Source organism: Scyliorhinus torazame, chromosome 12, assembly GCF_047496885.1.
Source record: "Scyliorhinus torazame isolate Kashiwa2021f chromosome 12, sScyTor2.1, whole genome shotgun sequence".
Classification (NCBI taxonomy): Eukaryota; Metazoa; Chordata; class Chondrichthyes; order Carcharhiniformes; family Scyliorhinidae; genus Scyliorhinus; species Scyliorhinus torazame.
The window spans coordinates 86,288,171-86,313,779 of NC_092718.1; the positions used below are offsets into that span (position 1 = coordinate 86,288,171).

At 52.7% G+C, this 25,609-nt stretch overlaps 1 protein-coding gene across 2 annotated transcripts in view; it reads left to right on the forward strand.

Annotated features, from left to right (window-relative positions):
* Positions 1–25,609, forward strand: part of xrcc1 (X-ray repair complementing defective repair in Chinese hamster cells 1) — a 112,361-nt gene that overhangs the window by 82,679 nt on the left and 4,073 nt on the right. For both annotated transcript variants that reach the window (XM_072468949.1, XM_072468950.1), the window contains exons 9-15: positions 4,705–4,975; positions 6,203–6,319; positions 11,761–11,869; positions 16,783–16,957; positions 17,352–17,409; positions 19,481–19,620; positions 24,033–24,123. In XM_072468949.1, coding sequence (XP_072325050.1) covers positions 4,705–4,975; positions 6,203–6,319; positions 11,761–11,869; positions 16,783–16,957; positions 17,352–17,409; positions 19,481–19,620; positions 24,033–24,123 — 961 coding nt within the window. The remainder of the gene's footprint in view (positions 1–4,704; positions 4,976–6,202; positions 6,320–11,760; positions 11,870–16,782; positions 16,958–17,351; positions 17,410–19,480; positions 19,621–24,032; positions 24,124–25,609) is intronic.

Below are 25,609 nucleotides of genomic sequence, written 5' to 3' on the forward strand. Positions count from 1 at the left end.
GACATCTTAGTTGCATGTTCTGCAGCCACAGTGTCTGTCTTTCTTTGAAACCAGGATTTAAAAAGAAAATCACTCCAGCAGACACACACCCTAACCCAGGCTGTTAAAACCAGATACATATAATACAATATATATACCAATTGCTTGCGTCCATCAGAGGGATAAATAGATTTCTGGTCTCTACGGGAATTAGGGGATTTGGGGAGCGGGCAGGAAAATGGGACTTGACACCCAAGATCAGCCATGACAGTATTGAATGGAGGATCAGGCTCAACGGGCTGAATGGTCTAGAGGAGGAAAACCTACACCTCCTGAGTGCCTTTCAGTGCCCCAGGGCGTCGTAAAGCCAACAAAGGAAGCCAGGTGTAGTATAGGAAATGGGGGAACCAATTCGCCTGCAGAAAGTTCGTCTCTTCCCACAGCCCCTGCCGATTGTCAGCTTTTTAAAGAGCAGAGCGGATGGATAGGGTGGTCTTTGACACAGGAGTGAGTATTTCTTTTGATGATAAACTGCCAAATGATTGAAGCCTCAGTTTGTTGTTGAGATTTATTTTAATGTATGCCTGATAGAGAGCAGGGTTTTACAGAAGCTCCACACATCTCTGAATAATACATGCCGGGTGAGTGATGGGTGGAATTCAAACATGTCAGCGCAGCTCTTAAAAGAGAACATTACAAGCCATGCATTAAACATCATCTGGAAGAGGACATTGGGGTGGGGGGGGGAAGCAGCGAGCTGGAGATTTGCTCCTTCTTTCTCTTTGATCCTGATGCTGTGTGGAGGGGCTGGGGGAGCGATTAGTGTTCCTTTCCCAGCAACCCATCCGCTTACTTGAGTTTGCTGGCTTTCTACAGCCTTTTGTGACCTCAGCGGGTGAATTACAATCGGCTTTGGGGCGAACACTGCGTAAACCACACTTCCAAATGTGGTAGTGAGATCATGCCCAGATGATCCTTCTGAGTGACGTTGGTCAAGGGAAAGATATAGGTCTCCAGATGATGTCACTCACTCCTCGCAGCCCCCCTCGCACCGCCTCCATTCCTCTTTTATAAACCTCCCGGCGAGGCTGCAAAGGCCTGGTTTTCACATCTCATTTCCAAGACAGTGCATCTGACGATGCAGCACTCCCGCAATACTGACCCTACGACAGTGCGGCACTCCCTTACTACTGGCTCTCTGAATGTGCAACACTCACTCAGTATTGAGTGTCTGGCCATGCAGCATTCCCTCAGTACTGATCCTCTGACCATGCAGCACTCCCTCAGTACTGACCCTCTGACAGTGTAGCACTCCCTCAGTACTGACCCTCTGACAGTGCAGCACTCCCTCAGTACTGACCCTCTGACAGTGCAGCTCTCCCTCTACTGACCCTCTGACAGTGCAGCGCTCCCTCAGTACTGACCCTCTAACAGTGCCGCACTCACTCAATACTGACCCTCTGACCGTGCAACACTCCCTCAGTACTGACCCTCTGACAGTGCAGCACTCCCTCAGCACTGACCCTCTGACAGTGCAGCACTCCCTCTCCACTGACCCTCTGACAATGCAGCACTCCCTCAGTACTGACCCTCTGACAGTGCAGCACTCCCTCTCTACTGACCCTCTGACAATGCAGCACTCCCTCAGTACTGACCCTCTGACAGTGCAGCACTCCCTCAGTACTGACCCTCTGACAGTGCAGCACTCCCTCAGTACTGACCCTCTGACAGTGCAGCACTCCCTCAGAACTGACCCTCTGACAGTGCAGCACTCCCTCAGTACTGATCCTCTGACCATGCAGCACTCCCTCAGTACTGACCCTCTGACAGTGTAGCACTCCCTCAGTACTGACCCTCTGACAGTGCAGCTCTCCCTCTACTGACCCTCTGACAGTGCAGCGCTCCCTCAGTACTGACCCTCTAACAGTGCCGCACTCACTCAATACTGACCCTCTGACCGTGCAACACTCCCTCAGTACTGACCCTCTGACAGTGCAGCACTACCTCAGCACTGACCCTCTGACAGTGCAGCACTCCCTCTCCACTGACCCTCTGACAATGCAGCACTCCCTCAGTACTGACCCTCTGACAGTGCAGCACTCCCTCTCTACTGACCCTCTGACAATGCAGCACTCCCTCAGTACTGACCCTCTGACAGTGCAGCACTCCCTCAGTACTGACCCTCTGACAGTGCAGCGTTCCCTCAGTACTGATCCACTGACAGTGCAGCATTCCCTCAGTACTGACCCTCTGACAGTGCAGCGCTCCCTCAGTACTGACCCTCTGACAGTGCAGCGTTCCCTCAGTACTGATCCACTGACAGTGCAGCACTCCCTCAGTTTTGACTCTCTGACAGTGCCGCGCTCCCTCTGTACTGACCCTCTGACAGTGCAGCACTCCCTCAGTACTGACCCTCTGACAGTGCAGCACTCCCTCAGTACTGACCCTCTGACAGTGCAGCACTCCCTCAGTACTGACCCTCTGACAGTGCAGCACTCTATGAATCCCTGTTATCTGTAAAAAAAAAAAAAAAAATCTTTATTGTCACAAGTAGGCTTACATTAACACTGCAATGATGTTACTGTGAAACTAAATACTGCGAATGAGGCGTGCACAGATTGTCATCATTAATTGTAGATGTCAGTTGCTGAGTGGGTTTATGATCTTTGCCTGTTGTGTTGTATCCAGCAGCTAACTGTGGGAAATATTTTTAAAAATAAATCCTTCCAATTAATCTCCATTACGTGCTGGCAAAAGCAACAAGGCAGGCTTTGGACAATCTGACACGTTTTGAAAATCTTTTGCAGCTCCATCTCTAGACATTTTATACCTGTTTCTGTTTTGAGGTATTTTTTGAAAAGCAAAATTTCTCATAATTTCTGCAGACTCAGAGCCTTAATGAGCCTGAGAGCAACGATCTGTTTAATTTCTAATTTCAGTCACCCTCCTTCTTAGCAGAGATACAGAGTACAGCTCGCATCGAACCCCATGCTGTACCTGTCCTGGGAGTGTTTGATGGGGACAGTGTAGAGTGAGCTTTACTCTGTATCTAACCCTGTGCTGTACCTGTCCTGGGATTGTTTGATGGGGACAGTGTAGAGGGAGCTTTACTCTGTATCTAACCCTGTGCTGTACCTGTCCTGGGAGCGTTTGATGGGCACAGTGTAGAGGGAGCTTTACTCTGTATCCAACCCCGTGCTGTACCTGTCCTGGGAGTGTTTGATGGGGACAGTGTAGAGGGAGCTTTACTCTGTATCTAACCCTGTGCTGTACCTGTCCTGGGAGTGTTTGATGGGGACAGTGTAGAGGGAGCTTTACTCTGTATCCAACCCCGTGCTGTACCTGTCCTGGGAGTGTTTGATGGGGACAGTGTAGAGGGAGCTTTACTCTGTATCTAACCCTGTGCTGTACCTGTCCTGGGATTGTTTGATGGGGACAGTGTAGAGGGAGCTTTACTCTGTATCTAACCCTGTGCTGTACCTGTCCTGGGAGTGTTTGATGGGGACAGTGTAGAGGGAGCTTTACTCTGTATATAACCCCATGCTGTACCTGTCCTGGGAGTGTTTAATGGGGACAGTGTTGAGGGAGCTTTACTCTGTATCTAACCCCGTGCTGTACCTGTCCTGGGAGTGTTTGATGGGGACAGTGTAGAGGGAGCTTTACTCTGTATATAACCCTGTGCTGTACCTGTCCTGGGAGTGTTTGATGGGGACAGTGTAGAGGGAGCTTTACTCTGTATATAACCCCATGCTGTACCTGTCCTGGGAGTGTTTAATGGGGACAGTGTTGAGGGAGCTTTACCCTGTATCTAACCCCGTGCTGTACCTGTCCTGGGAGTGTTTGATGGGGACAGTGTAGAGGGAGCTTTACTCTGTATCTAACCCTGTGCTGTACCTGTCCTGGGAGTGTTTGATGGGGACAGTGTAGAGTGAGCTTTACTCTGTATCTAACCCCGTGCTGTACCTGTCCTGGGAGTGTTTGATGGGGACAGTGTAGAGGGAGCTTTACTCTGTATCTAACCCCGTGCTGTACCTGTCCTGGGAGTGTTTGATGGGGACAGTGCAGAGGGAGCTTTACTCTGTATCTAATCCCATGCTGTACCTGTCCTGGGAGTGTTTGATGGGGACAGTGTAGAGGGAGCTTTACTCTGTATCTAACCCCGTGCTGTACCTGTCCTGGGAGTGTTTGATGGGGACAGTATAGAGGGAGCTTTACTCTGTATCTAACCCCATGCTGTACCTGTCCTGGGAGTGTTTGATGGGGACAGTGTAGAGGGAGCTTTATTCTGTCTCTAACCCTGTGCTGTACCTGTCCTGGGAGTGTTTGATGGGGACAGTTTCGAGGGAGCTTTACTCAGTATCTAACCCCGTGCTGTACCTGTCCTGGGAGTGTTTGATGGGGACAGTGTAGAGGGAGCTTTACTCTGTATCTAACCCTGTGCTGTACCTGTCCTGGGAGTGTTTGATGGGGACAGTATAGAGGGAGCTTTACTCTATATCTAACCTTCTGCTGTACCTGTCCTGGAGTGTTTGATGGGGGCAGTGTCGAGGGAGCTTTACGCTGTATTTAATCCCTGTTTGATGGGGACAGTGGAGTGTGAGCTTCACTCTGTATCTAACCCGGCGCTCTACCTGAGGGAGATGTCAATCCCTGGCTTCAGGTGGGTGTATTGTTTTTTTGTCATCTATGTATTAGCTTTTCTGCTCTCTTCTTTGTTCATTACAGGTGAGCCGTCTACGAAAGCTGTTGCCCTCCCATCCCCGCAGCCTGGTTCCTCCAGGAAAGGTCCAGGAGGGAGTCCCCCCTTGATTAAGAAGAAGGTGAAGAAAGGACGAAGAGGGTCAGAGGAGACCGTCGAGTTCCACAGCATCTTGGAGGGCACGGTCTTCGTCCTGAGTGGATTTCAGAACCCCTTCCGCTCAGAGCTGCGGGACAAGGCTCTAGAAATGGGGGCCAAGTACAAAAGCGACTGGTCATCTGACAGCACCCACCTCATGTAAGTAAACAGCACCATCCTTCCAGAGGGACTGAGGACAGGGAGAGAGGAACAGCAGCAGGCTCACCAGCCCCTCCTCGAACCTGTTGCGCAGGAAAAGGAAGAGCCCCATTCAGCCCCTTGAGCCTGTTACCCAGGAGCAGGAGGAGGCCCCATTCAGCCCCTTGAGCCTGTTACACAGGAGCAGGAGGAGGCCCCATTCAGCCCCTTGAGCCTGTTACCCAGGAGCAGGAGGAGGCCCCATTCAGCCCCTTGAGCCTGTTACACAGGAACAGGAGGAGGCCCCATTCAGCCCCTTGAGCCTGTTACCCAGGAGCAGGAGGAGGCCCCATTCAGCCCCTTGAGCCTGTTACCCAGGAGCAGGAGGAGGCCCCATTCAGCCCCTTGAGCCTGTTACACAGGAGCAGGAGGAGGCCCCATTCAGCCCCTTGAGCCTGTTACCCAGGAGCAGGAGGAGGCCCCATTCAGCCCCTTGAGCCTGTTACACAGGAACAGGAGGAGGCCCCATTCAGCCCCTTGAGCCTGTTACCCAGGAGCAGGAGGAGGCCCCATTCAACCCTTTGAGCCTGTTACACAGGAGCAGGAGGAGGTCCCATTCAGTCCCTTGAGCCTGTTACACAGGAACAGGAAGAGCCCCATTCAGCCCCATCGAGCCTGTTTGACAGAAACAGGAAGAGACCCATTCAGCCCCTTAAGCCTGTTACACAGGAACAGGAGGAGGCCCCATTCAGCCCCTTGAGCCTGTTACACAGGAACAGGAGGAGGCCCCATTCAGCCCCATTGAGCCTGTTACACAGGAACAGGAGGAGGCCCCATTCAGCCCCTTGAGCCTGTTACACAGGAACAGGAAGAGTCCCATTCAGCCCCTTGAGCCTGTTACACAGGAACAGGAAGAGTCCCATTCAGCCCCTTGAGCCTGTTGGACAGGAAGGAGGCAGCCTGAGGGGACTGAAGAGTATTCTTCCTGTTCCCGTTTCTCTCCTGTCTGAATTGAAGCTGTCTTGAACCATCATAAGACTCCAGTTTCCTGGTAAGATTTGTTCAGTGACTGGCCAGTGTCAGGATAGTAGTGGGAGGCTGAGGAGCGGCGGGAATTCCTGGGTGGAAGACGGCAGGTCGGTATTTTGTTTGTAAACGGTTGGAGTCGATCAGACTGGAGGACTCTCCCTGATTCCAGTGTAGTGTTCTGCCTCCTCACACACACTTTCTCTCCCTCTGGTTTCATAGCTGCGCCTTTGCCAACACACCCAAGTACACCCAGGTCAAGTCCCAGGGTGGTAGTGTCGTCCGGAAGGATTGGATCTTGGACTGCCACAAGAGGAAGCAACGGCTCTCCTACAAACGGTAGGTGAAGGGGACCAGTCGGGGATGATATTCTGTTCTTTAAAAAGGTGGGGAAGCTTGAAGAGCTTTATGTTGATGGTAACGTGGGTTTTTTATAGCATCTTTGACATGGTTGCCATCACAAGTGCCTCACAAAACAAAATCCTGCCCCCCCCCCCCCCCCCCTGAGATATGAGGGACAGGTGACCGAGAGCTCAGTCCAAGGGCTCGGTTTATAAGAGCGTCTTAAAGGAAGCAGGAGAGAAGCATAAAGATTTCGGGAGGGAATTCCAGCTGAAAGCACGGCCGCCCACGGTGGAGCGATGGGAATCGGGAGATGCTCAAGAGGCCGGATTTGGAGGAGCGCAGAGATCTCGGGGCGGGGGGGGTTAACATTATGTGAGAAACAGGAGCAGGAGTGAACCATTAGGCCCATCAAACCTGCTTCACCATTCCATACTGTCATGGCTGATCCTGGGGATCAACTCCTATTTTCCCACACGCTCCCCGTATCACTGATTTCCCGTAATCGGGGTCTCAAGGTCTAAAATTTGTTCCACAATGGAAGCATCCACAAGCCTCTGGGGTAGAGAATTCCAAAGATTCACAACCCTTTGGATGAAGAAATTTCTCCTCATCACAGTCCTGAATGACCAGCCCCATTATCCCAATACTGTGGACCCCCCGCCCCTCCCCTGCACCGTGTTTTAGACTGCCTGACCAGCGGAATCAATCTGTCCATGTAAACCCCTTCAGAATCTTGGATGTTCAAATGGGATCGCCTCTCATTCTTCTACATTGTAGAGAATAACGAGGCACTTTATTCAGCATCTCATCATAGGACCATCCCCATCATCCCAGGGAACAATCTGGTGAACCTATACAGTATTGTGACTCCCCTGCGCCTGGCACTCTGCCTTCCCCCTGGCCCTCTCCCTCCCACACGGCTCCCTGATGTCTCTCACCCTTTGCCGCCCCGTCTCTCGCCCTCTGCCCCCTGCCTGGCTCTCTGCCCCCCCCCCCCACCCCGCCCTGGCTCTATGCAACCTGCCCCCCCCTGTCTCTCACCCTTTGCCCCCGTCATTCATCCTCTGCCCCCCCGACTCTCGCCCTCTGCCCCCCCGACTCTCGCCATCTGCCGCCCCCGACTCTCGCCCTCTGCCCCCCCCGACTCTCGCCCTCTGCCCCCCCCGACTCTCGCCCTCTGCCGCCCCGACTCTCGCCCTCTGCCGCCCCAACTCTCGCCCTCTGCCCCCCCCCGACTCTCGCCCTCTGCCCCTCCGACTTTCATTCTCTGCCCGGTACCGGCCCTCGCCCTCTGCCCCCCGGCCCTCCCCCGCCCTGGCCCTCGCCTGCTCTGCCCCCCCCCCCCCCCCGGCCCTCGCCCGCTCTGCACACCCTGGCCCATCGCCCGCTCTGGCCCTCGCCCGCTCTGGCCCCCCGGCCCTCGCCCGCTCTGCCCCCTCGCCCGCTCTGGCCCTCGCCCGCTCTGCCCCCCGGCCCTCCCCCGCCCTGCCCCCTGGCCCTCGCCTGCTCTGCCCCCCCGGCCCTCGCCCGCTCTGCACACCCTGGCCCATCGCCCGCTCTGGCCCTCGCCCGCTCTGGCCCCCCGGCCCTCGCCCGCTCTGCCCCCTCGCCCGCTCTGGCCCTCGCCCGCTCTGCCACCCGGCCCTCGCCCGCTCTGCCCACCTTGGCCCTCGCCCGCTCTGGCCCTCGCCCGCTCTGCCCCCCCAGCCCTCGCCCGCTCTGCCCCTCCCGACTCTCGCCCTCTGCCCTCCTGACTCCCGCCCTCTGCCCCTCCGACTTTCATTCTCTGCCACCGGCCCTTGCCCGCTCTGCCCCCCTCCCCCCCGGGCCTCACCCGCTCTGGCCACCCCTCCCCCCGGGCCTCGCCCGCTCTGCCGCCCCCCCCCCCCCGGGCCTCGCCCGCTCTGCCCCCCCCCCCGGACCTCGCCCGCTCTGCTCTCGCCCGCTCTGCACCCCGGCCCTCGCCCGCTCTGCCCCACCGGGCCCTCGCCCACTCTGCCCCCCAGGCCCTTGCCCGCTCTGCCCCCCTGGCCCTCGCCCGCTCTACCCCCCCGGGCCCTCGCCCGCTCTACCCCCCCGGGCCCTCGCCCGCTCTACCCTCCCGGGCCCTCGCCCGCTCTGGGCCCTCGCCCGCTCTGGACCCCCCCCCCTGGACCTCGCCCGCTCTGCACCCCCCCGGCCCTCGCACGCTCTGCCCCCCCCCCCCCCCCCCCCACCGGGCCGTCGCCGGCTCTGCCCCACCGGGCCCTCGCCCGCTCTGCCCCCCCGGGCGCTCGCCCGCTCTGCCCCCAGCCCTCACCCGCCCTGTCCCCCCGGGCCCTCGCCCGCTCTGCCCCGCGCCCGCTCTGCCCCCCCGGCCCTCGCCCGCTCTGCCCCCCCTGGCCCTCGCCCGCTCTGGCCCTCGCCCGCTCTGCCCCCCCTGGCCCTCGCCCGCTCTGCCCCCCCTGGCCCTCGCCCGCTCTGCCCCCCTGGCCCTCGCCCGCTCTGCCCCCCTGGCCCTCGCCCGCTCTGCCCCCCTGGCCCTCGCCCGCTCTGCCCCCCCTGGCCCTCGCCCGCTCTGCCCCCCCCCGCCGTGCCCTCTGCCACACCCCCCCCCCCCCCCCGGCTCTCGCCCGCTCTGCCCCCCCGGCCCTCGCCCGCTCTGCCCCCCCACGGCCCTCGCCCGCTCTGCCCCCCCCCCCCCCCCGGCCCTGGAACTCGAGCCTCCCCCGGCCCTCGCGCCCTTTGGCCCCTGACACTTCTGCCTCCTCCCGACTGCCCCCTTGCCTGTCTCTTGGTCCCCACGGCTCTCTTTGCCCCCTTGCTCTCTCTCTCACTGCCCCCTTCATACTTTCATGCCTACTTCTGGATTTGCAGCTTCAAAGGACCCTGTGTTTTAATCACCCATGAGAAATGCAAATGTTAAATAAGGATTCAACAATTGTCTCCATTGAAGGACACAATGAGAGGAGCAGGGTTTTTCTGTTGAAGCAGGAGTGAGGAGCCGTTGAGAGTGTTTGCCGTGAGCTGCACATTGATATGCAATGAGCACCTGGCAATGCGAAGCAGCACTCTGTGAGCTTTCAACATCAGCATCAAGCGGCTCCTTCTCCAACCAAACAAACAGCATCTCCAAAACTGCACACCGCTTTTTTATTTTCAGTCAGTAAATCTAAAACAAACTGCCTTGTTAAAACATCATAGCAGCGGCCAGGACATCAGTGAGCATTTAAATAAAGACTTTAAATAGCACATTTCTCAACTACCCGACCTCAGACAGTATAGTGCTCCCTCAGTACTGACCCTCCCACAGTGCAGCACTCCCTTAGGACTCACCTTTGACAGTGCAGCACTCCCTCAGTACTGACCCTTTGACAGTGCAGCGCTCCCTCAGTGCTGACCCTCTGACAGTGCAGCACTCCCTCAGTATTGACCATCCAACAGTACAGCACTCCCTCAGTACTGACCCTCTGACAGTGCAGCGCTCCCTCAGCACTGACCCTCTGACAGTGCAGCACTCCCTCAGCACTGACCCTCTGACAGTGCAGCACTCCCTCAGTATTGACCATCCAGCAGTACAACACTCCCTCAGTACTGACCCTCTGACAATGCAGCACTCCCTCAATACTGATCTACTGACAGTGCAGCGCTCCCTCGGTACAGATCCTCTGACAGTGCAGAGCTCCCTCGGTACAGATCCTCTGACAGTGCAGCGCTCCCTCAGTACTGATCCTCTGACAATGCAGCACTCCCTCAGTACTGATCTTCTGACAGTGCAGCGCTCCCTCAGTACTGACCCTCTGACAGTGCAGCACTCCCTCAGTACTGGCCCTCTGGCAGTGCAGCACTCCCTCAGTACTGACCCTCTGACTGTGCAGCACGCCCTCAGTACTGACCCTCTGATACTGCAGCACTCCCTCAGTACTGACCCTCTGACAGTGCATCACTCCCTCGGTACTGACCCTCTGACAGTGCAGCACTCCCTCAATACTGATCTACTGACAGTGCAGCGCTCCCTCAGTACTGATCCTCTGACAGTGCAGCACTCCCTCAGTACTGACCCTCTGACAGTGTAGCGCTCCCTCAGCACTGACCCTCTGACAGTGCAGCACTCCCTCAGCACTGACCCTCTGACAGTGCAGCACTCCCTCAGCACTGACCCTCTGACAGTGCAGCGCTCCCTCAGCACTGACCCTCTGACAGTGCAGCACTCCCTCAGCACTGACCCTCTGACAGTGCAGCACTCCCTCAGTATTGACCATCCAGCAGTACAACACTCCCTCAGTACTGACCCTCTGACAATGCAGCACTCCCTCAATACTGATCTACTGACAGTGCAGCGCTCCCTCGGTACAGATCCTCTGACAGTGCAGAGCTCCCTCGGTACAGATCCTCTGACAGTGCAGCGCTCCCTCAGTACTGATCCTCTGACAATGCAGCTCTCCCTCAGTACTGACCCTCTGACAATGCAGGGCTCCCTCATTACTGACCCTCTGACAATGCAGGACTCCCTCAGTACTGACCCTCTGACAGTGCAGCGCTCCCTCAGAACTGACCCTCTGACAGTGCAGCACTCCCTCAGTATTGACCATCCAGCAGTACAACACTCCCTCAGTACTGACCCTCTGACAATGCAGCACTCCCTCAATACTGATCTACTGACAGTGCAGCGCTCCCTCGGTACAGATCCTCTGACAGTGCAGAGCTCCCTCGGTACAGATCCTCTGACAGTGCAGCGCTCCCTCAGTACTGATCCTCTGACAATGCAGCTCTCCCTCAGTACTGACCCTCTGACAATGCAGGGCTCCCTCATTACTGACCCTCTGACAATGCAGGACTCCCTCAGTACTGATCCTCTGACAGTGCAGCGCTCCCTCAGAACTGACCCTCTGACAGTGCAGCACTCCCTCAGTACTGACCCTCTGACAATGCAGGACTCCCTCAGTATTGATCCTCTGACAGAGCAGCGCTCCCTTAGTACTAACCCTCTGACAGTGCAACGCTCCCTCAGTACTGACCCTCTGACAGTGCAACGCTCCCTCGCTACCTACTGGAGTGCTTGCCTTGCTTTTTAGAATAGTTGGATTAGAATAGTTTGCTGCGTTTAAAAATAATTGTTCTCCTTCTGCTGGTTCTTTTCCCAGTCGCCTTACTGCTGACTCGCTGTTTGATGTTTTAAGCATATGTGTCCTTTGTATTTGTGTTCTCCTAAGCGTGGTCTGTGACCACGTGACTGGACCAAAATCCTGGAAGTCCTTCCGTGACGGCACCGTGGGAGCACCTTCCCACATGGGACTGAAATGGTTCAAGAAGAAGATCCATCACCATCTCAAGGGGAGTCTCAGGATGGACAATAAATGTTGACCTTGCCAGTGACACCCACAGCACAGAGGGCAATGAATAAATTCAAGAGTTTACTGCTGCTAAATGTTGTTCCGTTTCCTAATTTTGAACAGGTATCTTTTAGATGGTCCGGAGTCCAGTGATGAATGTTCAGAGGGGGAGGAGGAGGAGGATTTGACTGACCGCCTGTCATCTCGACCTGAAGCTGTTTTGGATAGAAAGGTATGACTGTGTATATGTGCGTATTAACAAAACAGAAGGAGGTGCCATTCAATCCCCTTGAGCCTGTTACACAGGGAGCAGGAGGAGGCTCCATTCAGCCCCATTGAGCCTATTACACAGGGAGCAGGAGGAGGCCCCATTCAGCCCCATTGAGCCTGTTACACAGGAGCAGGAGGAGGCTCCATTCAGCCCCCTCAAACCTGTTACACAGGAGCAGGAGGCCCCATTCAGCCCCATTGAGCCTGTTACACAGGGAGCAGGAGGAGGCCCCATTCAGCCCCATTGAGCCTGTTACACAGGAGGAGGCTCCATTCAGCCCCCTTAAGCTTGTTACACAGGGAACAGGAGGAGGTACATTCAGCCCCATTGAGCCTGTTACACAGGGAGCAGGAGGAGGCCCCATTCAGCCCCATTGAGCCTGTTACACAGGAACAGGAGGAGGTCCCAGTCAGCCCCGTTGAGCCTGTTACACAGGGAGCAGGAGGAGGCCCCATTGAGCCTGTTACACAGGGAGCAGGAGGAGGCCCCATTCAGCCCCATTGAGCCTGTTACACAGGAACAGGAGGAGGCCCCAGTCAGCCCCATTGAGCCTGTTACACAGGGAGCAGGAGGAGGCCTCATTCAGCCCCATTGAGCCTGTTACATAGGAGCAGGAGGAGGCTCCATTCAGCCCCCTCAAGCTTGTTACACAGGGAACAGGAGGAGGTACATTCAGCCCCATTGAGCCTGTTACACAGGGAGCAGGAGGAGGCCCCAGTCAGCCCCATTGAGCCTGTTACACAGGAGCAGGAGGAGGTTCCATTCAGCCCCCTCAAGCTTGTTGCACAGGGAACAGGAGGAGATACATTCAGCCCCATTGAGCCTGTTACACAGGAACAGGAGGAGGTTCCATTCAGCCCCCTCAAGCTTGTTACACAGGGAACAGGAGGAGGTACATTCAGCCCCATTGAGCCTGTTACACAGGGAGCAGGAGGAGGCCCCATTCAGCCCCATTGAGCCTGATACACAGGAGCAGGAGGAGGTTCCATTCAGCCCCCTCAAGCTTGTTGCACAGGGAACTGGAAGAGGTACATTCAGCCCCATTGAGCCTGTTACACACGGAGCAGGAGGAGGTACATTCAGCCCCCTCAAGCTTGTTGCACAGGGAACAGGAGGAGGTTCCATTCAGCCCCCTCAAGCTTGTTGCGCAGGGAACAGGAAGAGGTACATTCAGCCCCATTGAGCCTGTTACACAGGGAGCAGGAGGAGGTACATTCAGCCCCCTCAAGCTTGTTGCACAGGGAACAGGAGGCGATACATTCAGCCCCATTGAGCCTGTTACACAGGAACAGGAGGAGGTTCCATTCAGCCCCCTCAAGCTTGTTACACAGGAACAGGAGGAGGTACATTCAGCCCCATTGAGCCTGTTACACAGGGAACAGGAGGAGATACATTCAGCCCCATTGAGCCTGTTACACAGGAGCAGGAGGAGGTTCCATTCAGCCCCCTCAAGCTTGTTGCACAGGGAACAGGAGGAGATACATTCAGCCCCATTGAGCCTGTTACACAGGAACAGGAGGAGGTTCCATTCAGCCCCCTCAAGCTTGTTACACAGGGAACAGGAGGAGGTACATTCAGCCCCTCTCGAGTTTGTTATACATGAACAGGAGGAGGCTCCATTCAGCCCCTCTTGAGTTTGTTACACAGGAACAGGAGGAGGCCCATTCAGTTCCCTCGAGCCTGTTAACACAGGAACAGGAGGAGACCCATTCAGCCCATTCAAGCCTGTTACACGGGAACAGGAGGAGGCCAAGGGCAGCACGGTGGCACAAGTGGTTAGCACCGTTGCCTCACGGCGCCGAGGTCCCAGGTTCGATCCTGGCTCTGGGTCACTGTCTGTATGGAGTTTGCACATTCTCCCCATGTTTACGTGGGTTTCGCCCCCACAACCCAAAAAATGTGCAGGGTAGGTGGATTGGCCACGCTGAATTGCTCCTTAATTGGAAAAAATGAATTGGATGCTCTAAATTTAAAAAAGAAAAGAAATGTAACATGAGGAGGCCCATTCAGCCCCTTCTAGCCTGTTACACAGGAAACGGAGAAGATCCCATTCAGCCAAGGCATCTCCAAGACCCAATGAATCTTGGCGTCCCGCACATGTGCCTGACTGGAAAGAGCCCCACAGGCATAGTGTCGATTTTTAATGTCGGTCAGGCCTATGCGCATGACCAGCGGGACTTGGAGCTGAAGACAAAGGCCTGATTGCGCCTGCGCAAAATGGGCACAAAAACCTTGGGAGAACAGAGAGAGGTTTAAAAAAACACAGGTGATAGGACACGGAGAAGTTAAAAATGAAGTCCCCAGCGAGGAATGAAAACAAAAAATTGGGAGTGTGCTTCAGAGGTGTTTTTGTTGCGTAGATGTGCCATGGCATATAAAAGGTTGGGAACCACTGCTCTCCTGGCTGTTCTGTTGTGGGCCAGGGTTTAGAGAACCCCAAAGTGTATCATGGAGTTCACCTGACCCACAACTTTTAATAGATTGTGGTATGGGGAGCACACGGCCCACTCTACAGGTGTGGTACAGCAGAAATGGAAAAGTATCTTTTAAAGCAAAAACAATGTTTATTCTATGAACTCAAGTTAACCTATAGTGAACATCTTAGCAACCATGAATTCAAATACAACCCCCAAAGAATACAACACTAAGTAATGCTTACGCTGTCCTTTTAGCATCCAGAAGACTTACAAAAAAACATAACCTTTAACAGAAGCACATCAGGTTAAAGTCACTACTGAGAACATTTATAATTCTGAATTCACCAAATGATCAAGAGATAGTCTTTTCATGGCAGAGAGAACAGCAGTACAGCTGCTTTGTCTGGCTTCAGCTCCAACACTGAAAACGAAACCAAAAAGACATAGACACACCCAAGCTTTTCTCAAAGTGAAACTAAAAAACAGAGCCAGAGCTCAGCTCCACCCACACTCTGACATCACTGCAGTAACATGAGCAGCCAAACATTTTTAAAGTGACATTTTCATGACAGTTCCCGGGGGTGGGGGGGACACCGAGACAAACGTCAGCTGTGGCTGGAGGACCATCAACGCGTTGGAAGACACTCATTGGTCTACCTGAAACCTGCTGATTTTCAGCAGTGCGAAGAGCTGGCTGCGGCCGAGTGCCGCGGACGAGCACATTCCACGGTCCTGGACGACATGCTGGGAGCAGGGGGCTCACTGTAGTTCCCCCACACACGCACATATTAATAATCCTTGGGTTGTATGTTTGACTGAGAGTCAACTTTATTGAGATATATAGGGTTCTCAGGTGGCTTAACAGGGTAGATGCTGAGGATGTTTCCTCTTGTGGGAGAGTCCAGGACAAGAGGGCATAATCTCAAAGTAAGGGGTCGCCCATTTAACATAAAGATGTGGAGGAATTTCTTCTCGAGGAGAGTGAATCTGTGGAATTCTTTACCGCAGAGAGCTGTAGAGGCTGGGTCATTAAGTATGTTCATGGTTGAGATAGACAGATTTTTAATCCGAAAGGAAATCCATGTTTATGGGGATAAGGCGGGAACGTGAAGTTGGGGATTATATCAGATTAGTCAAGATCTTATTGAATGGCGGAGCAGACTTGATGGGCCGAATGGCCCACTTCTGCTCCTATGTCTTATCATCTTTGACATGAAATGTACTGTGTTGTAACTTCTAATTGTAGCTGTAGTGAGACATACCACGCAGTGTTTTGAAAGAAACCAATCTCATTGGCACATTTTTGGACATTGTTGAATAAAATATATTTTTTGTAAAAATATGTCATGGAAGGGGCAAAAGTATTCCAGAGGGCTGGCACAGCACGATGGACCAAATGGTCGAATGCTTCTACAATTCGATTCAAAGTTGATCTTTTTTTTTTCGTTGTTTAACTTGCCAATACGTCTCTGGGAGGTTGCCTGTGTTCTAGGCTGTGGTCTGAGCTCTGTTTTGGGCCCTGACTCGGGCCTGCCTTTGCTGATCGCTGTGTTCTCGGCTGCGAGCTGAGCTCTGGGGAATAATGTGTCCAATTCTGGTCACCACACTATCAGACGGACGTGTGGAGGCTTTGGAGAGAGTACAGAAAATGTTTACCAGGATGCTGACGGGTATGGGAGGGTATTAGCTATGAGGAGAGATTGAATAAACTGGGATTGCTCTCCCTAGAAAGATGGAGGCTGAGGGGCGACTTGATAGAAGTTAATAAAATTATGAGGGGTATAGGTAGGGTGAACAGTCGGAGGCTTTTCCCAGGGTGGAAATGACAATTACAAGGGGGCACAAGTTCAAGGTGAGGGGGGACAGGTTCAGCGGAGATGTGCGGGGGAAGTTTTTTTACACAGAGGGTGCTGGTGGCCTGGAATGCACTGCCAAGTGAGGTGGTTGAGGCAAATGCGTTAGCGACTTTTAAGACTTCTCCAGATAGACACATGAACAGACAGGGTATAGAAGGATACAGACGGTTGATCTAGATAGAACACGTGATCGGCGCAGGTTTAGAGTGCTGAAGGGCCCGTTCCTGTGCTGTACTGTTCTTTGTATCAGAGCCTGGCTCGGGACTGTCTTTGCTAAGCTCTGTTTAGGACCCTGACTCCAGGCCTACCTTTGCCGATCACTGTGTTTCGGCTGTGAGCTGAGCTCTGTTTAGGACCCTGACTCCAGGCCTACCTTTGCCGATCACTGTGTTTCGGCTGTGAGCTGAGCTCTGTTTAGGACCCTGATTCCAGGCTTATCTTTGCTGATCTCTGTGTTCAAGGCTGCGAGCTGAGCTCAGTGTCAGAGCCTGACTCGGGCCTGTCTTTGCTGATCGCTGTATTCCAGGCTGTGAGCCGAGCTCTGTATTGGATCCTGACTCCGTCATGCCCTTGCTGACCGCTATGTGCTTCACTCTTCCAGGTCTCTCCGGAACAACCTCGCAAAGCGCCCGCCAAGGAGCCCAGATCGACCCCCAGGCAGGAGGAACCTTGGAGAGCAGGTCGAGAGGAGATGGGAGTTGGCACATCGCGGACCTGTCCCAGGCCGCTGACTCCGGATGAGGACTACGGAGGTTCAACGGATGAGGATTCGCCAGGTTCGGAGTGCGACCGAGAATTTTTATTTTACACTGCGAGCTGTTGTGATCTGGAAGGTGCTGCCTGAAAGGGCGGTGGAAGCAGATTCAACAGGAACTTTCAAAAGGAGGGACTGGAGAAATACTATCAAAGGGGGACAATGTTCATGAATATTGAGGGTGGGGGGAGAGTGGGGACTAAATTACTTCTGACAAGGAGCCGACAGAGGCACGGTGGACCAAATGACCTTCATTGGTGCACAATCTATGTTGTGACCTGTGATGCAAATTGTACTTCCTCCAATGTCTAACCGAGAGTCTGTTTTTGCATAACTACCTCAAAACAAACTTTGCAGTTACAAGGTGTGAAAGTGGGAGACTAATTTAGTTTGTTATTTATTCTGTTTCAAACCAGTTGGTGGGAAGAGTATTGACGATGACTCTGGCTGTGACACAGAGGATGAACTCAAGAGGTAGGCATGTCCTGGGTGAAATACCATGTGAACTATAACTTGCATTCATATAGCGCCTGCATTGTAATAAAGCACTTCACAGCAGAGAGAATCTCATCCCGGGACACAATGGGGAGATATTAGGAGCTGGCAACCGAAAGATCAGTCAAAGAGGTCGGTTTCGACTAGCATCATGATGGACAAGAGAGAAAAAGAGAGCGACAGAGCTGGAGAGGTTTAGGGAGGGGATTCCTGAGCTCGGGGCCCAAGGCAGCTGATGGCACGGCTGCAAATGGCATAGCGATGGGAATTGGGGGTGTCAAGAGGCTGGAATTGGAGGAGCGCAGAGATCTCGGAGGGTTGAAGGGAGCTGGAGGAGGTTACAGAGATAAGGAGGGTTGTAGGGGCTGGAGTAGGTTGCAGAGATGGGGAGGGTTGTATGGGCCGGAGGAAGTTACAGAGATAAGGAGGGTTGTAGGGGCTACAGGAGGTCACAGAGATAGGGAGGGTTGTAGGGGCTGGAGTAGGTTGCAGAGATGGGGAGGGTTGTGGGGGCTGAAGGAGGTTACAGAGATGGGGAGGGTTGTAGGAGCCGGAGGAAGTTACAGAGATAGGGAGGGTTGTAGAGGCTGGAGGAAGTTACAGAGATAGGGAGGGTTGTAGGGGCTGAAGGAGGTTACAAAGATAGGGAGGTTGTAGGGGCTGGAGTAGTTTGCCGAGATGGGGAGGGTTGTATGGGCCGGAGGAAGTTACAGAGATAGGGAGGGTTGTAGGGGCTGAAGGAGGTTACAAAGATAGGGAGGGTTGTAGGGGGCTGGAGGAGGTTACAGAGATAGGGAGGGTTGTGGGGGCTGAAGGAGGTTACAGAGATGGGGAGGGTTGTAGGAGCCGGAGGAAGTTACAGAGATAGGGAGGGTTGTAGGGGCTGGAGTAGGTTGTAGGGGCTGGAGTAGGTTGCAGAGATGGAGAGGGTTGTAGAGGCTGGAGGATGTTACAGAGATAGGGAGGGTTGTAGAGGCTGGAGGATGTTACAGAGATAGGGCAAAAGTCGAGATGATTCGAAAATCATGGCGATAATTTTGAAACGGAGGTGTCGCCGCGACTGTGAGCCAATGTATGTCATCGAGAAAGATGGGAGCAGTGGGTGATCGGGACTTTGCTGCAAGTTTGGATATCGGGCAGTGGGCGTGCAGCCAGGTTTTGGAGTAGGTCACCTTCCACAAGCCGGTGTGGATGAGAGTCCCATCAGGGTAGCCCTGGAATAAATCAGCAGAATGATCTGCCCCACGCGTCCACTCTCCCCTCACCCAGCTGCTGGCGGCTGGAGGATTGGGCAGCCACCCCCTCGGGGACAGAGTCCCCGACACGGGCCGTGTCTTCGGGAGAGGCAACCAGGCAACAGCACGAGGTGGCGACGGGGGATTGGGAAAAGTGCTTCAATAACCACTCTATCCGCATCGATGGGATTGTGCGGCAGTGGATCGCACTCGAGTGGAAACGTGGGTGAACGAGAGAGAAAGAGGCTGAACAAAACATCTTAAAATGAGTACTAGATCAAGCTTAAAATTGAAAGGGCCCCCTGAGTCTTGATGATTACAGTGTTTGTAATATTATCTCTCTCTCCCCGCAAGGGATCAGAGATAAATAACTCCATTTACTGAAAGCGAATATCCCTGCTTCCCAGGGATATTCCCCACAAATGACAGCATTCCCAGCCTAGCCCCTACACGAACACAGCTGGGAGAGGCGAACATAGCCATGTTTAAAAAAAAATGTTGTGCACGTATCAAACACTTCACACTCGCACCACTCCAGCAGTGATGAACGGCTTTGAAGGCAGTCTCTCGCACGCTCTCTCCCTGCCTCTAAAAACCACCCCCTATGACCCAGCTATTTAGGTCGCCTGTCCCTAATATCTCTTCATGGGGCTTTAAGTCAAAATTCGAGTTGATGTATCACTCCTGAGCAGCGAGTTTACCAGCTGGGAGACAATTTGTAACTGCAAATATTTGGATATAACGAGCTTCTCCCTTTTGCGTTGTTTTGCCATCCTGTGTGAACATTAACCTGCCAAAATTCTTCCGCTATCCAGGGTACAGGAGCAACATCAGAAGAAGCACAAGGCACAGAAGAAGGAAGAGAGTGATCCGTATGCCGGCTCAACAGACGAAAATACAGATGTGGAGGAGAGTGCTGGCGGAGACGTGGACCTAGCCATCCCCGAGCTACCTGGTGAGTCCTCCCCTCTCTCTGCCATTTGGGCTGGGGTCTCAAAGATTCGATGATGCATTTGGGGTGAAAGATTCACCCAGTCTCCGTCACAGGACAACTGTTCCGTGTTTTTACCAAACCTTTGTTGAGGTGAATCGTATTGTTATGGGCGAGGCGTTTTCAGAACCCCAAAATGTATCATGGAGTTCAACCAACCTCCCCCTTTAATGTATTTGTTGCTTTTCCTAGCACACGGCTTGTTCCCTAGGTGTGGGATTACAATTATGGACACGTGGGTTTTTAAACACAAAACACTATTTATTCCATGAACTCAACTTAACATTTTAAATAAAAATTGGATCTCTTAACACCCCTTACTTCAAAGATAACTCAGAAAATATTGCAACAGTAAATAACTCCTTAAAATGTTCCTTCAAACTTCCAAGAGACTTAACACCTTTAAACAGTATCACATCATGTTAAAGGATATCTATATTTTCTGTAGAATGGCAGAGATATATTAGCTTGGTTGACTTCAGCTCCAGCACCTTGCTTTCTTCCTGCAGCTCTCTGGAAACACACAGACACACGCAAACTGCTTTTTCCAACTGCAAAATGGCTGACCTGACCTCAGCTCCACCCACTCTCTGACATCACTGTTTTCTTAAAGGTACATTGCTTAAACACCCGTGTCTTAAAGGTACCCTCACATGACTCAATGTATTGAAAGGGAGAAGCTGGATAAACACATGAGGGACAGAGGAATAGAAGGAGATAGTGATGGGTTGGGATGGAGATTGGTGAGGCTCGTGTGGAGGTTTTGTCTTCATTCATATACAGGATGTATGTGTCGCTGACCAGTCCACTATTTATGCCCATCACTAATTACCCCTTCAGAAGGTGGTGGTGACAAGGTGGCTTCAAACCGCTGCAGTATCTGTGGTGTATGTACACCCACTGTGCTGTTAGGGAGGGAGTTCCAGGATTTTGATTCGGTGACAGTGGAGGAACGGCAATATATTTCCAAGTCAGGGTGGTGAGTGACTCGGAGGGGAACCTCCAGGTGGTGGGGTTCCCAGGTATCTGCTGTTCTTGTCCTCATAAATAGCAGAGGTTGTGGGTTTGGAAGGTGCTGCCGAAGGAACCTTGGTGAGTTCCTGCAGTGCATCTTGTAGATGGTACACACGGCTGCCACTGTTTGTTGGTGGTGGAAGGAGTGAATGTTTGTGGAAGGGGTGCTAATCAAACGGGGCTGCTTTGTCCTGAATGATGTCAAGCTTCTTGAGTGTTGTTGGAGCTGCATTTATCCAGGCAAGTGGAGAGTTTTCCATTACACTCCTGATTTGTGCCTTGTAGATGATGGACAGTCTTTGGGAGGTCAGGAGGTGAGTTACTTGCTGTAGGATTCCTAGTCTTTGAACTGCCCTGGTAGCCCCGCAGTATTAATATGGCGAGTCCAGTTCAGTTTCTGATCAAAGGTAACCCCCCAGGATGTTGATTATGGGGGATTCAGCGATGGTAATCCCATTGACTGTCAAGGGGCGGTGGTTAGATCCTCTCTTGTTGGAGATGGGCATTGTGTGGCGCAGATGTTACTTGTGTGTTAAATCAGCACAAGTCTAAGTGCTGTCTGGGTTTTGTGTTCATAGCAAGGATTGGTTGAGCTGAATGGCCTGTTCTTGTGCTATAAATTTCATGTAAAGGGACATAATCTTTATTGCCACAAGTAGGCTTACATTACACTGCAAAGAAGTTACTGTGAAAACCCCATAGTCGCCACATTCTGGCGCCTGTTTGGGTACACAGAGGGAGAATTGAGATTGTCCAAATTACCTCACAGCACTTTCGGGACATGTGGGAGGAAACTGGAGCACCCGGAGGAAACCCACGCAGACACGGAGAACGTGCAGACCCCACACAGTGACCCGACTGGGAATTGAACCCTGTGAAGCAACAGTGCCATAATTAGTGTTGTGGCTAGTCTTTAGAAATGAAGTATTTAATTGCCGATTATAGTGCTTTGGGATGTTTAATGGGTGTGAAAGTCGCCATGTAAATGCAAGTTTTTTTCCACCTTTATGCAAATTGTAGTTAGTGTCACAATAAAACGTGTTGACCATTTCCAAAGATTTTTGCGGATCTGTGACTATTAATTTTTTTGCTGTTTTTTTTTTCTTAGAATACCGCCAAAGAGGTTTTTAAAAAATTCCTATTTTGTGCAGTCGATTAATGACCTGACTCTTTACGTCAACTCATCAAGGGGCGAACCCTCCGGGCCCGTTTATTGGTGAAGCCAGTTCGGTCATGAAATCTGGTCAAGGCGTTGTTCCCGGTTTGAAGTTATCTGTCCCGTTGCTTCAGGCGTGGCTTTTATTTAAATCCCTTTTTGCAAAAGTGCACAGACTTTGCAGCGAGTACAGGAACCTGTACTGAGGGTGGGTCGAGCCAGCAGCTCGCAGGCGCTTGGAGTTGAACTTGCTGTGGTTGCCGATATTTAGTGGCAAGTTTCTCCCCGGTTCAGAGGGAGTCATTTGTGCAGTTTTGTTGGCTCAGGGTAACTGGAGAAGGCCTCGCCTCAGCAGTGTCACTCCAAGAGCGCTGTGTTTATCGAACGACGCTGCACAGCAGGAGGCCCTTTCACCCGTCTAACCGGAAGAACTATCACATGAAATCCAATTTCCTTACTCTTTTCCCTGCAGCCCTGTCAAATCCCTCATTTTTCATGTAAAAAGAACCGTTTTCACAGAATGGTTACAGCCAAGAGACTGTCACTCCGTGCTGGCTCTGCGAGGGAGAACTTCACTAAATCCAACTGCTCAGGCCTCTCCCCCTCGCTGTCTTCCTTTTCGGATAAGGATCTGATTCTTTTGGGAAATCCTTGATTGAATCAGACCCCCGCCCTCCCCCTCAGGCAGTGCATTCCCGATCCCAACCCCTTGCTGGATGAAAAAGTTTCACCTCACGTCATTGCCCCTCCTTTCACCAATCATCTTAAATCTGCATCCCCTCTGGTTTTCGACCTATGTGAACAGTTTCTCCCCCTCTCCACTCTGTCCAGACGCCCCCACGCCCACTCTCGTGGTTTTAACACTTCAATCAAATCTCCCTCTCAACTTCCTCTCCTCCTGGGAGAACAGTCCCAGATTCCCCAATTCATCCTCGTCACTGAAGTTCCTCATCTCCAGGACGATTCTCATGAATTAGAAAAGTCTCACATCCTTCCTAAAGTGCGGTGTCCAGAACGAGCCATGATACTCAAATTGAGGCCAAACTGGTGTTTTGTGCAAGTTTACCAAAACCACCATGTTCTTGTGCTCAGCACCCCGATTAATAAATCCTGGGGCCGGGGTTTTGCTTTGAGTACTCCACCACAAGATGGCCGCTGAGGGCACGACTGTTCACATATGGTTATTGGCTAAATATATGAAGAAGGGAGACCATGCGAGGATTAAAGAAACGGGAGGTGGGATGAGACTTGGGTAGCTGCATCGGAATATCCTGCATTATGTGGGCGGAATGGCATCTGCTGCTGGAACCCTCCAGCCAAGAGGGGGAGGGGGGGGTGGGAGCAGAGACAGTGAATGATTTCAAAAGGGAATTGGATGGGAATTTGAGGGAAGTGAACTTGTAAGGATGGGGGGGGGAGGGGAATGGGACTGACGGGATGGCTCTGCAGAGAGACAGTATGGGTTTGATGGACTGAACGGCCTCCTCCTGCGGGTGATGGCTCTCTGAGTGGAATTTGGTTACCATGGATTGGTGTGTAGATGTATTTAGGGGGAGGGGATGGGGAAGCTGGATAAACATGAGAGGGTGAAAGGAATAGACGGAGATGGTGGGGTGGGTGGGTGGGGAAGGAGGCTTGTGTGGGGCAGCAGAAACACCCGGAATGGAGCAGATTGCCTAAATGGCCTGTTTCTGTGCCGTAGACACCATAATGTGGAAGAAATGTCGCACACCTGGAACTAGGCCTTGGCTGAGTTCTGTAAAGAAAGATGTCCAAAGATGTGCTTTGGGTGTGCTAAATCCCCCCAGAATGTGCAGGTTAGTTGGAGTTATGGGGATAGGGTGGAGGAGAGCTCTCTTGATGAGGGCCAGTGCAGACCCGATGGGCCAAATGGCCTCCTCCTGCACTGTAGGGATTCAGTTCTACGGAAACATTTTTACATTCTGGAACTACTGAGCTCTGATTTGGAAAAGAATGCTTGGTTCTTTAACCCCTGCGCTGTTGTTTAGTAAAAGAATGCGTGGAATTCCTGGGGTATTAATTCCGTGTGGCGATGATCGTTGTTGATGCCCATTCTTGCAGTGTGTTTGGGCTTCCTTCCCGAAGTATTTGGCGTTATCGATAGCCACTTTCTTCCTCTCTCTCTCTCTCTCCCTCTCCCCCTCCCCCCGCCCCTCTGACTCTTACCGCTTTTATTTTCCGGCAGACCTCTTCTTGGGCAAGCACTTCCTCCTGTATGGAGAGTTCCCCAACGGCGAGCATCGGATTTTAACCCGCTACATCACCGCCTTCAATGGGTGAGTAGACCGTCCTGCAAATGTAAACACCAATCGCGTTCGGTTTATTCACGGGTGGCAGACAAAGTCTTGGCCGTAGCTGGGTGGGGCAGGAGGAAGGGGGAGGATTTAACATTCTCGACTCCTCTGTCAGAAGGTGGGGATTTTTGGGGGGAGTCTGTAAGCTCTTGGTGGATGCTGTAGGTTAATTGAAGTGTAAAAGTTGTCACAATTCCCAAGGACCATAGGCTGCCCTCCCCTTTTGAAAGGGAGAGAGAGCTGACTGGTGGTGATTTAACTCGAGGGTCACCACTTCTGGGAAGACGTCGAGAAGTCGGGACCCCGTGAATAACCTCAGCCCAGGACGGGAATTGAAACCCCCCACGCGTCGCAAATCAGCCTCTAGCCAAATGAGCTAACTGACCCCCCCCCTCTTAATGAGGTGTTAACGTGCCCCTAATGTCTCCAGAGGTATCGCAGGCCACTCGGCCCGTCAGAGTGTCCATACTGGCACCCGGCGTCGCAGATCTCTCCGACTGTCAGTCCAACTCGGAACCTCTCCAGTCAGTTACTGTTGAGTCTGCAGAGGTTCCTGCCCTGGCAGCCAGACCAACGGTTATTCAATAAACCTCATGGGATTGTGGATGTTTAAGTCCTCCTCCGGACTATATATTCTAGTTCCTTGCAAGTGTGCCATCAGCTGAGGACCAGTGTGGTTAACAGCCAGTAACTTCTCTGAATGTCATTTTTTTTTTTAAGAGGAGCGCGAGGAGGCCATTCAGCCCCTTTCACCTGCTTTCCTTTTCGGTCGGTTCAGGGATGACCATCTCTCTCAACTCAACCGTCTTGCCCTATCCCCAGATCCCTTTGCACCAATAAACCCATCGATCTAACCTATAGATAGGGTGGCACAGCGCCAGGGCCCTGGGTTCAATTCCAGCCTCGGGTGACTGCCTGTGTGGAGTTTGTACATGCTCCCTGTGTTAGTATGGGTTTCCTCTGGGTGCCTCGGTTTCCCCCCACAGTCCAAAGATGTGCAGGTTGGGTGAATTGATCATACTAAATTGCCCCATTGTGTCCAAAGATGTGCAGGTTAGTTGGGGTTACAGGGATAGGACTGGGTGGAGGGTTGGTGCAGACTCGATGGGCGGATTGGCCCCCTTCTGCACTATAGGGATTCTATGGTTCTATGATCTCAGCCTTGAATGTACCCAGTGACGGAGCCGCCACAGCTCCCTGCAGGAGAAAATTTCAAGGGTTCACCAACTACCCTCTGTGTGAAGAAATTTCTCCTCATCTTAGTCCAAAATGGCCGATAGGAGCATGCTCAGCTAGGTGGGAAGGTAAGCTTTGGGAGGACACCGAAAGGCTGCAAAGAAATATAGATAGGTTAAGTGAGTGGACAACAAGATGGAACATAGGGAAAGTGTGGAATTATTCATTTTGGTCATAAGAGTGGGGGGAAAAACAATTATTATTTTTTTAAATGTGAAACTTTTAAATGTCG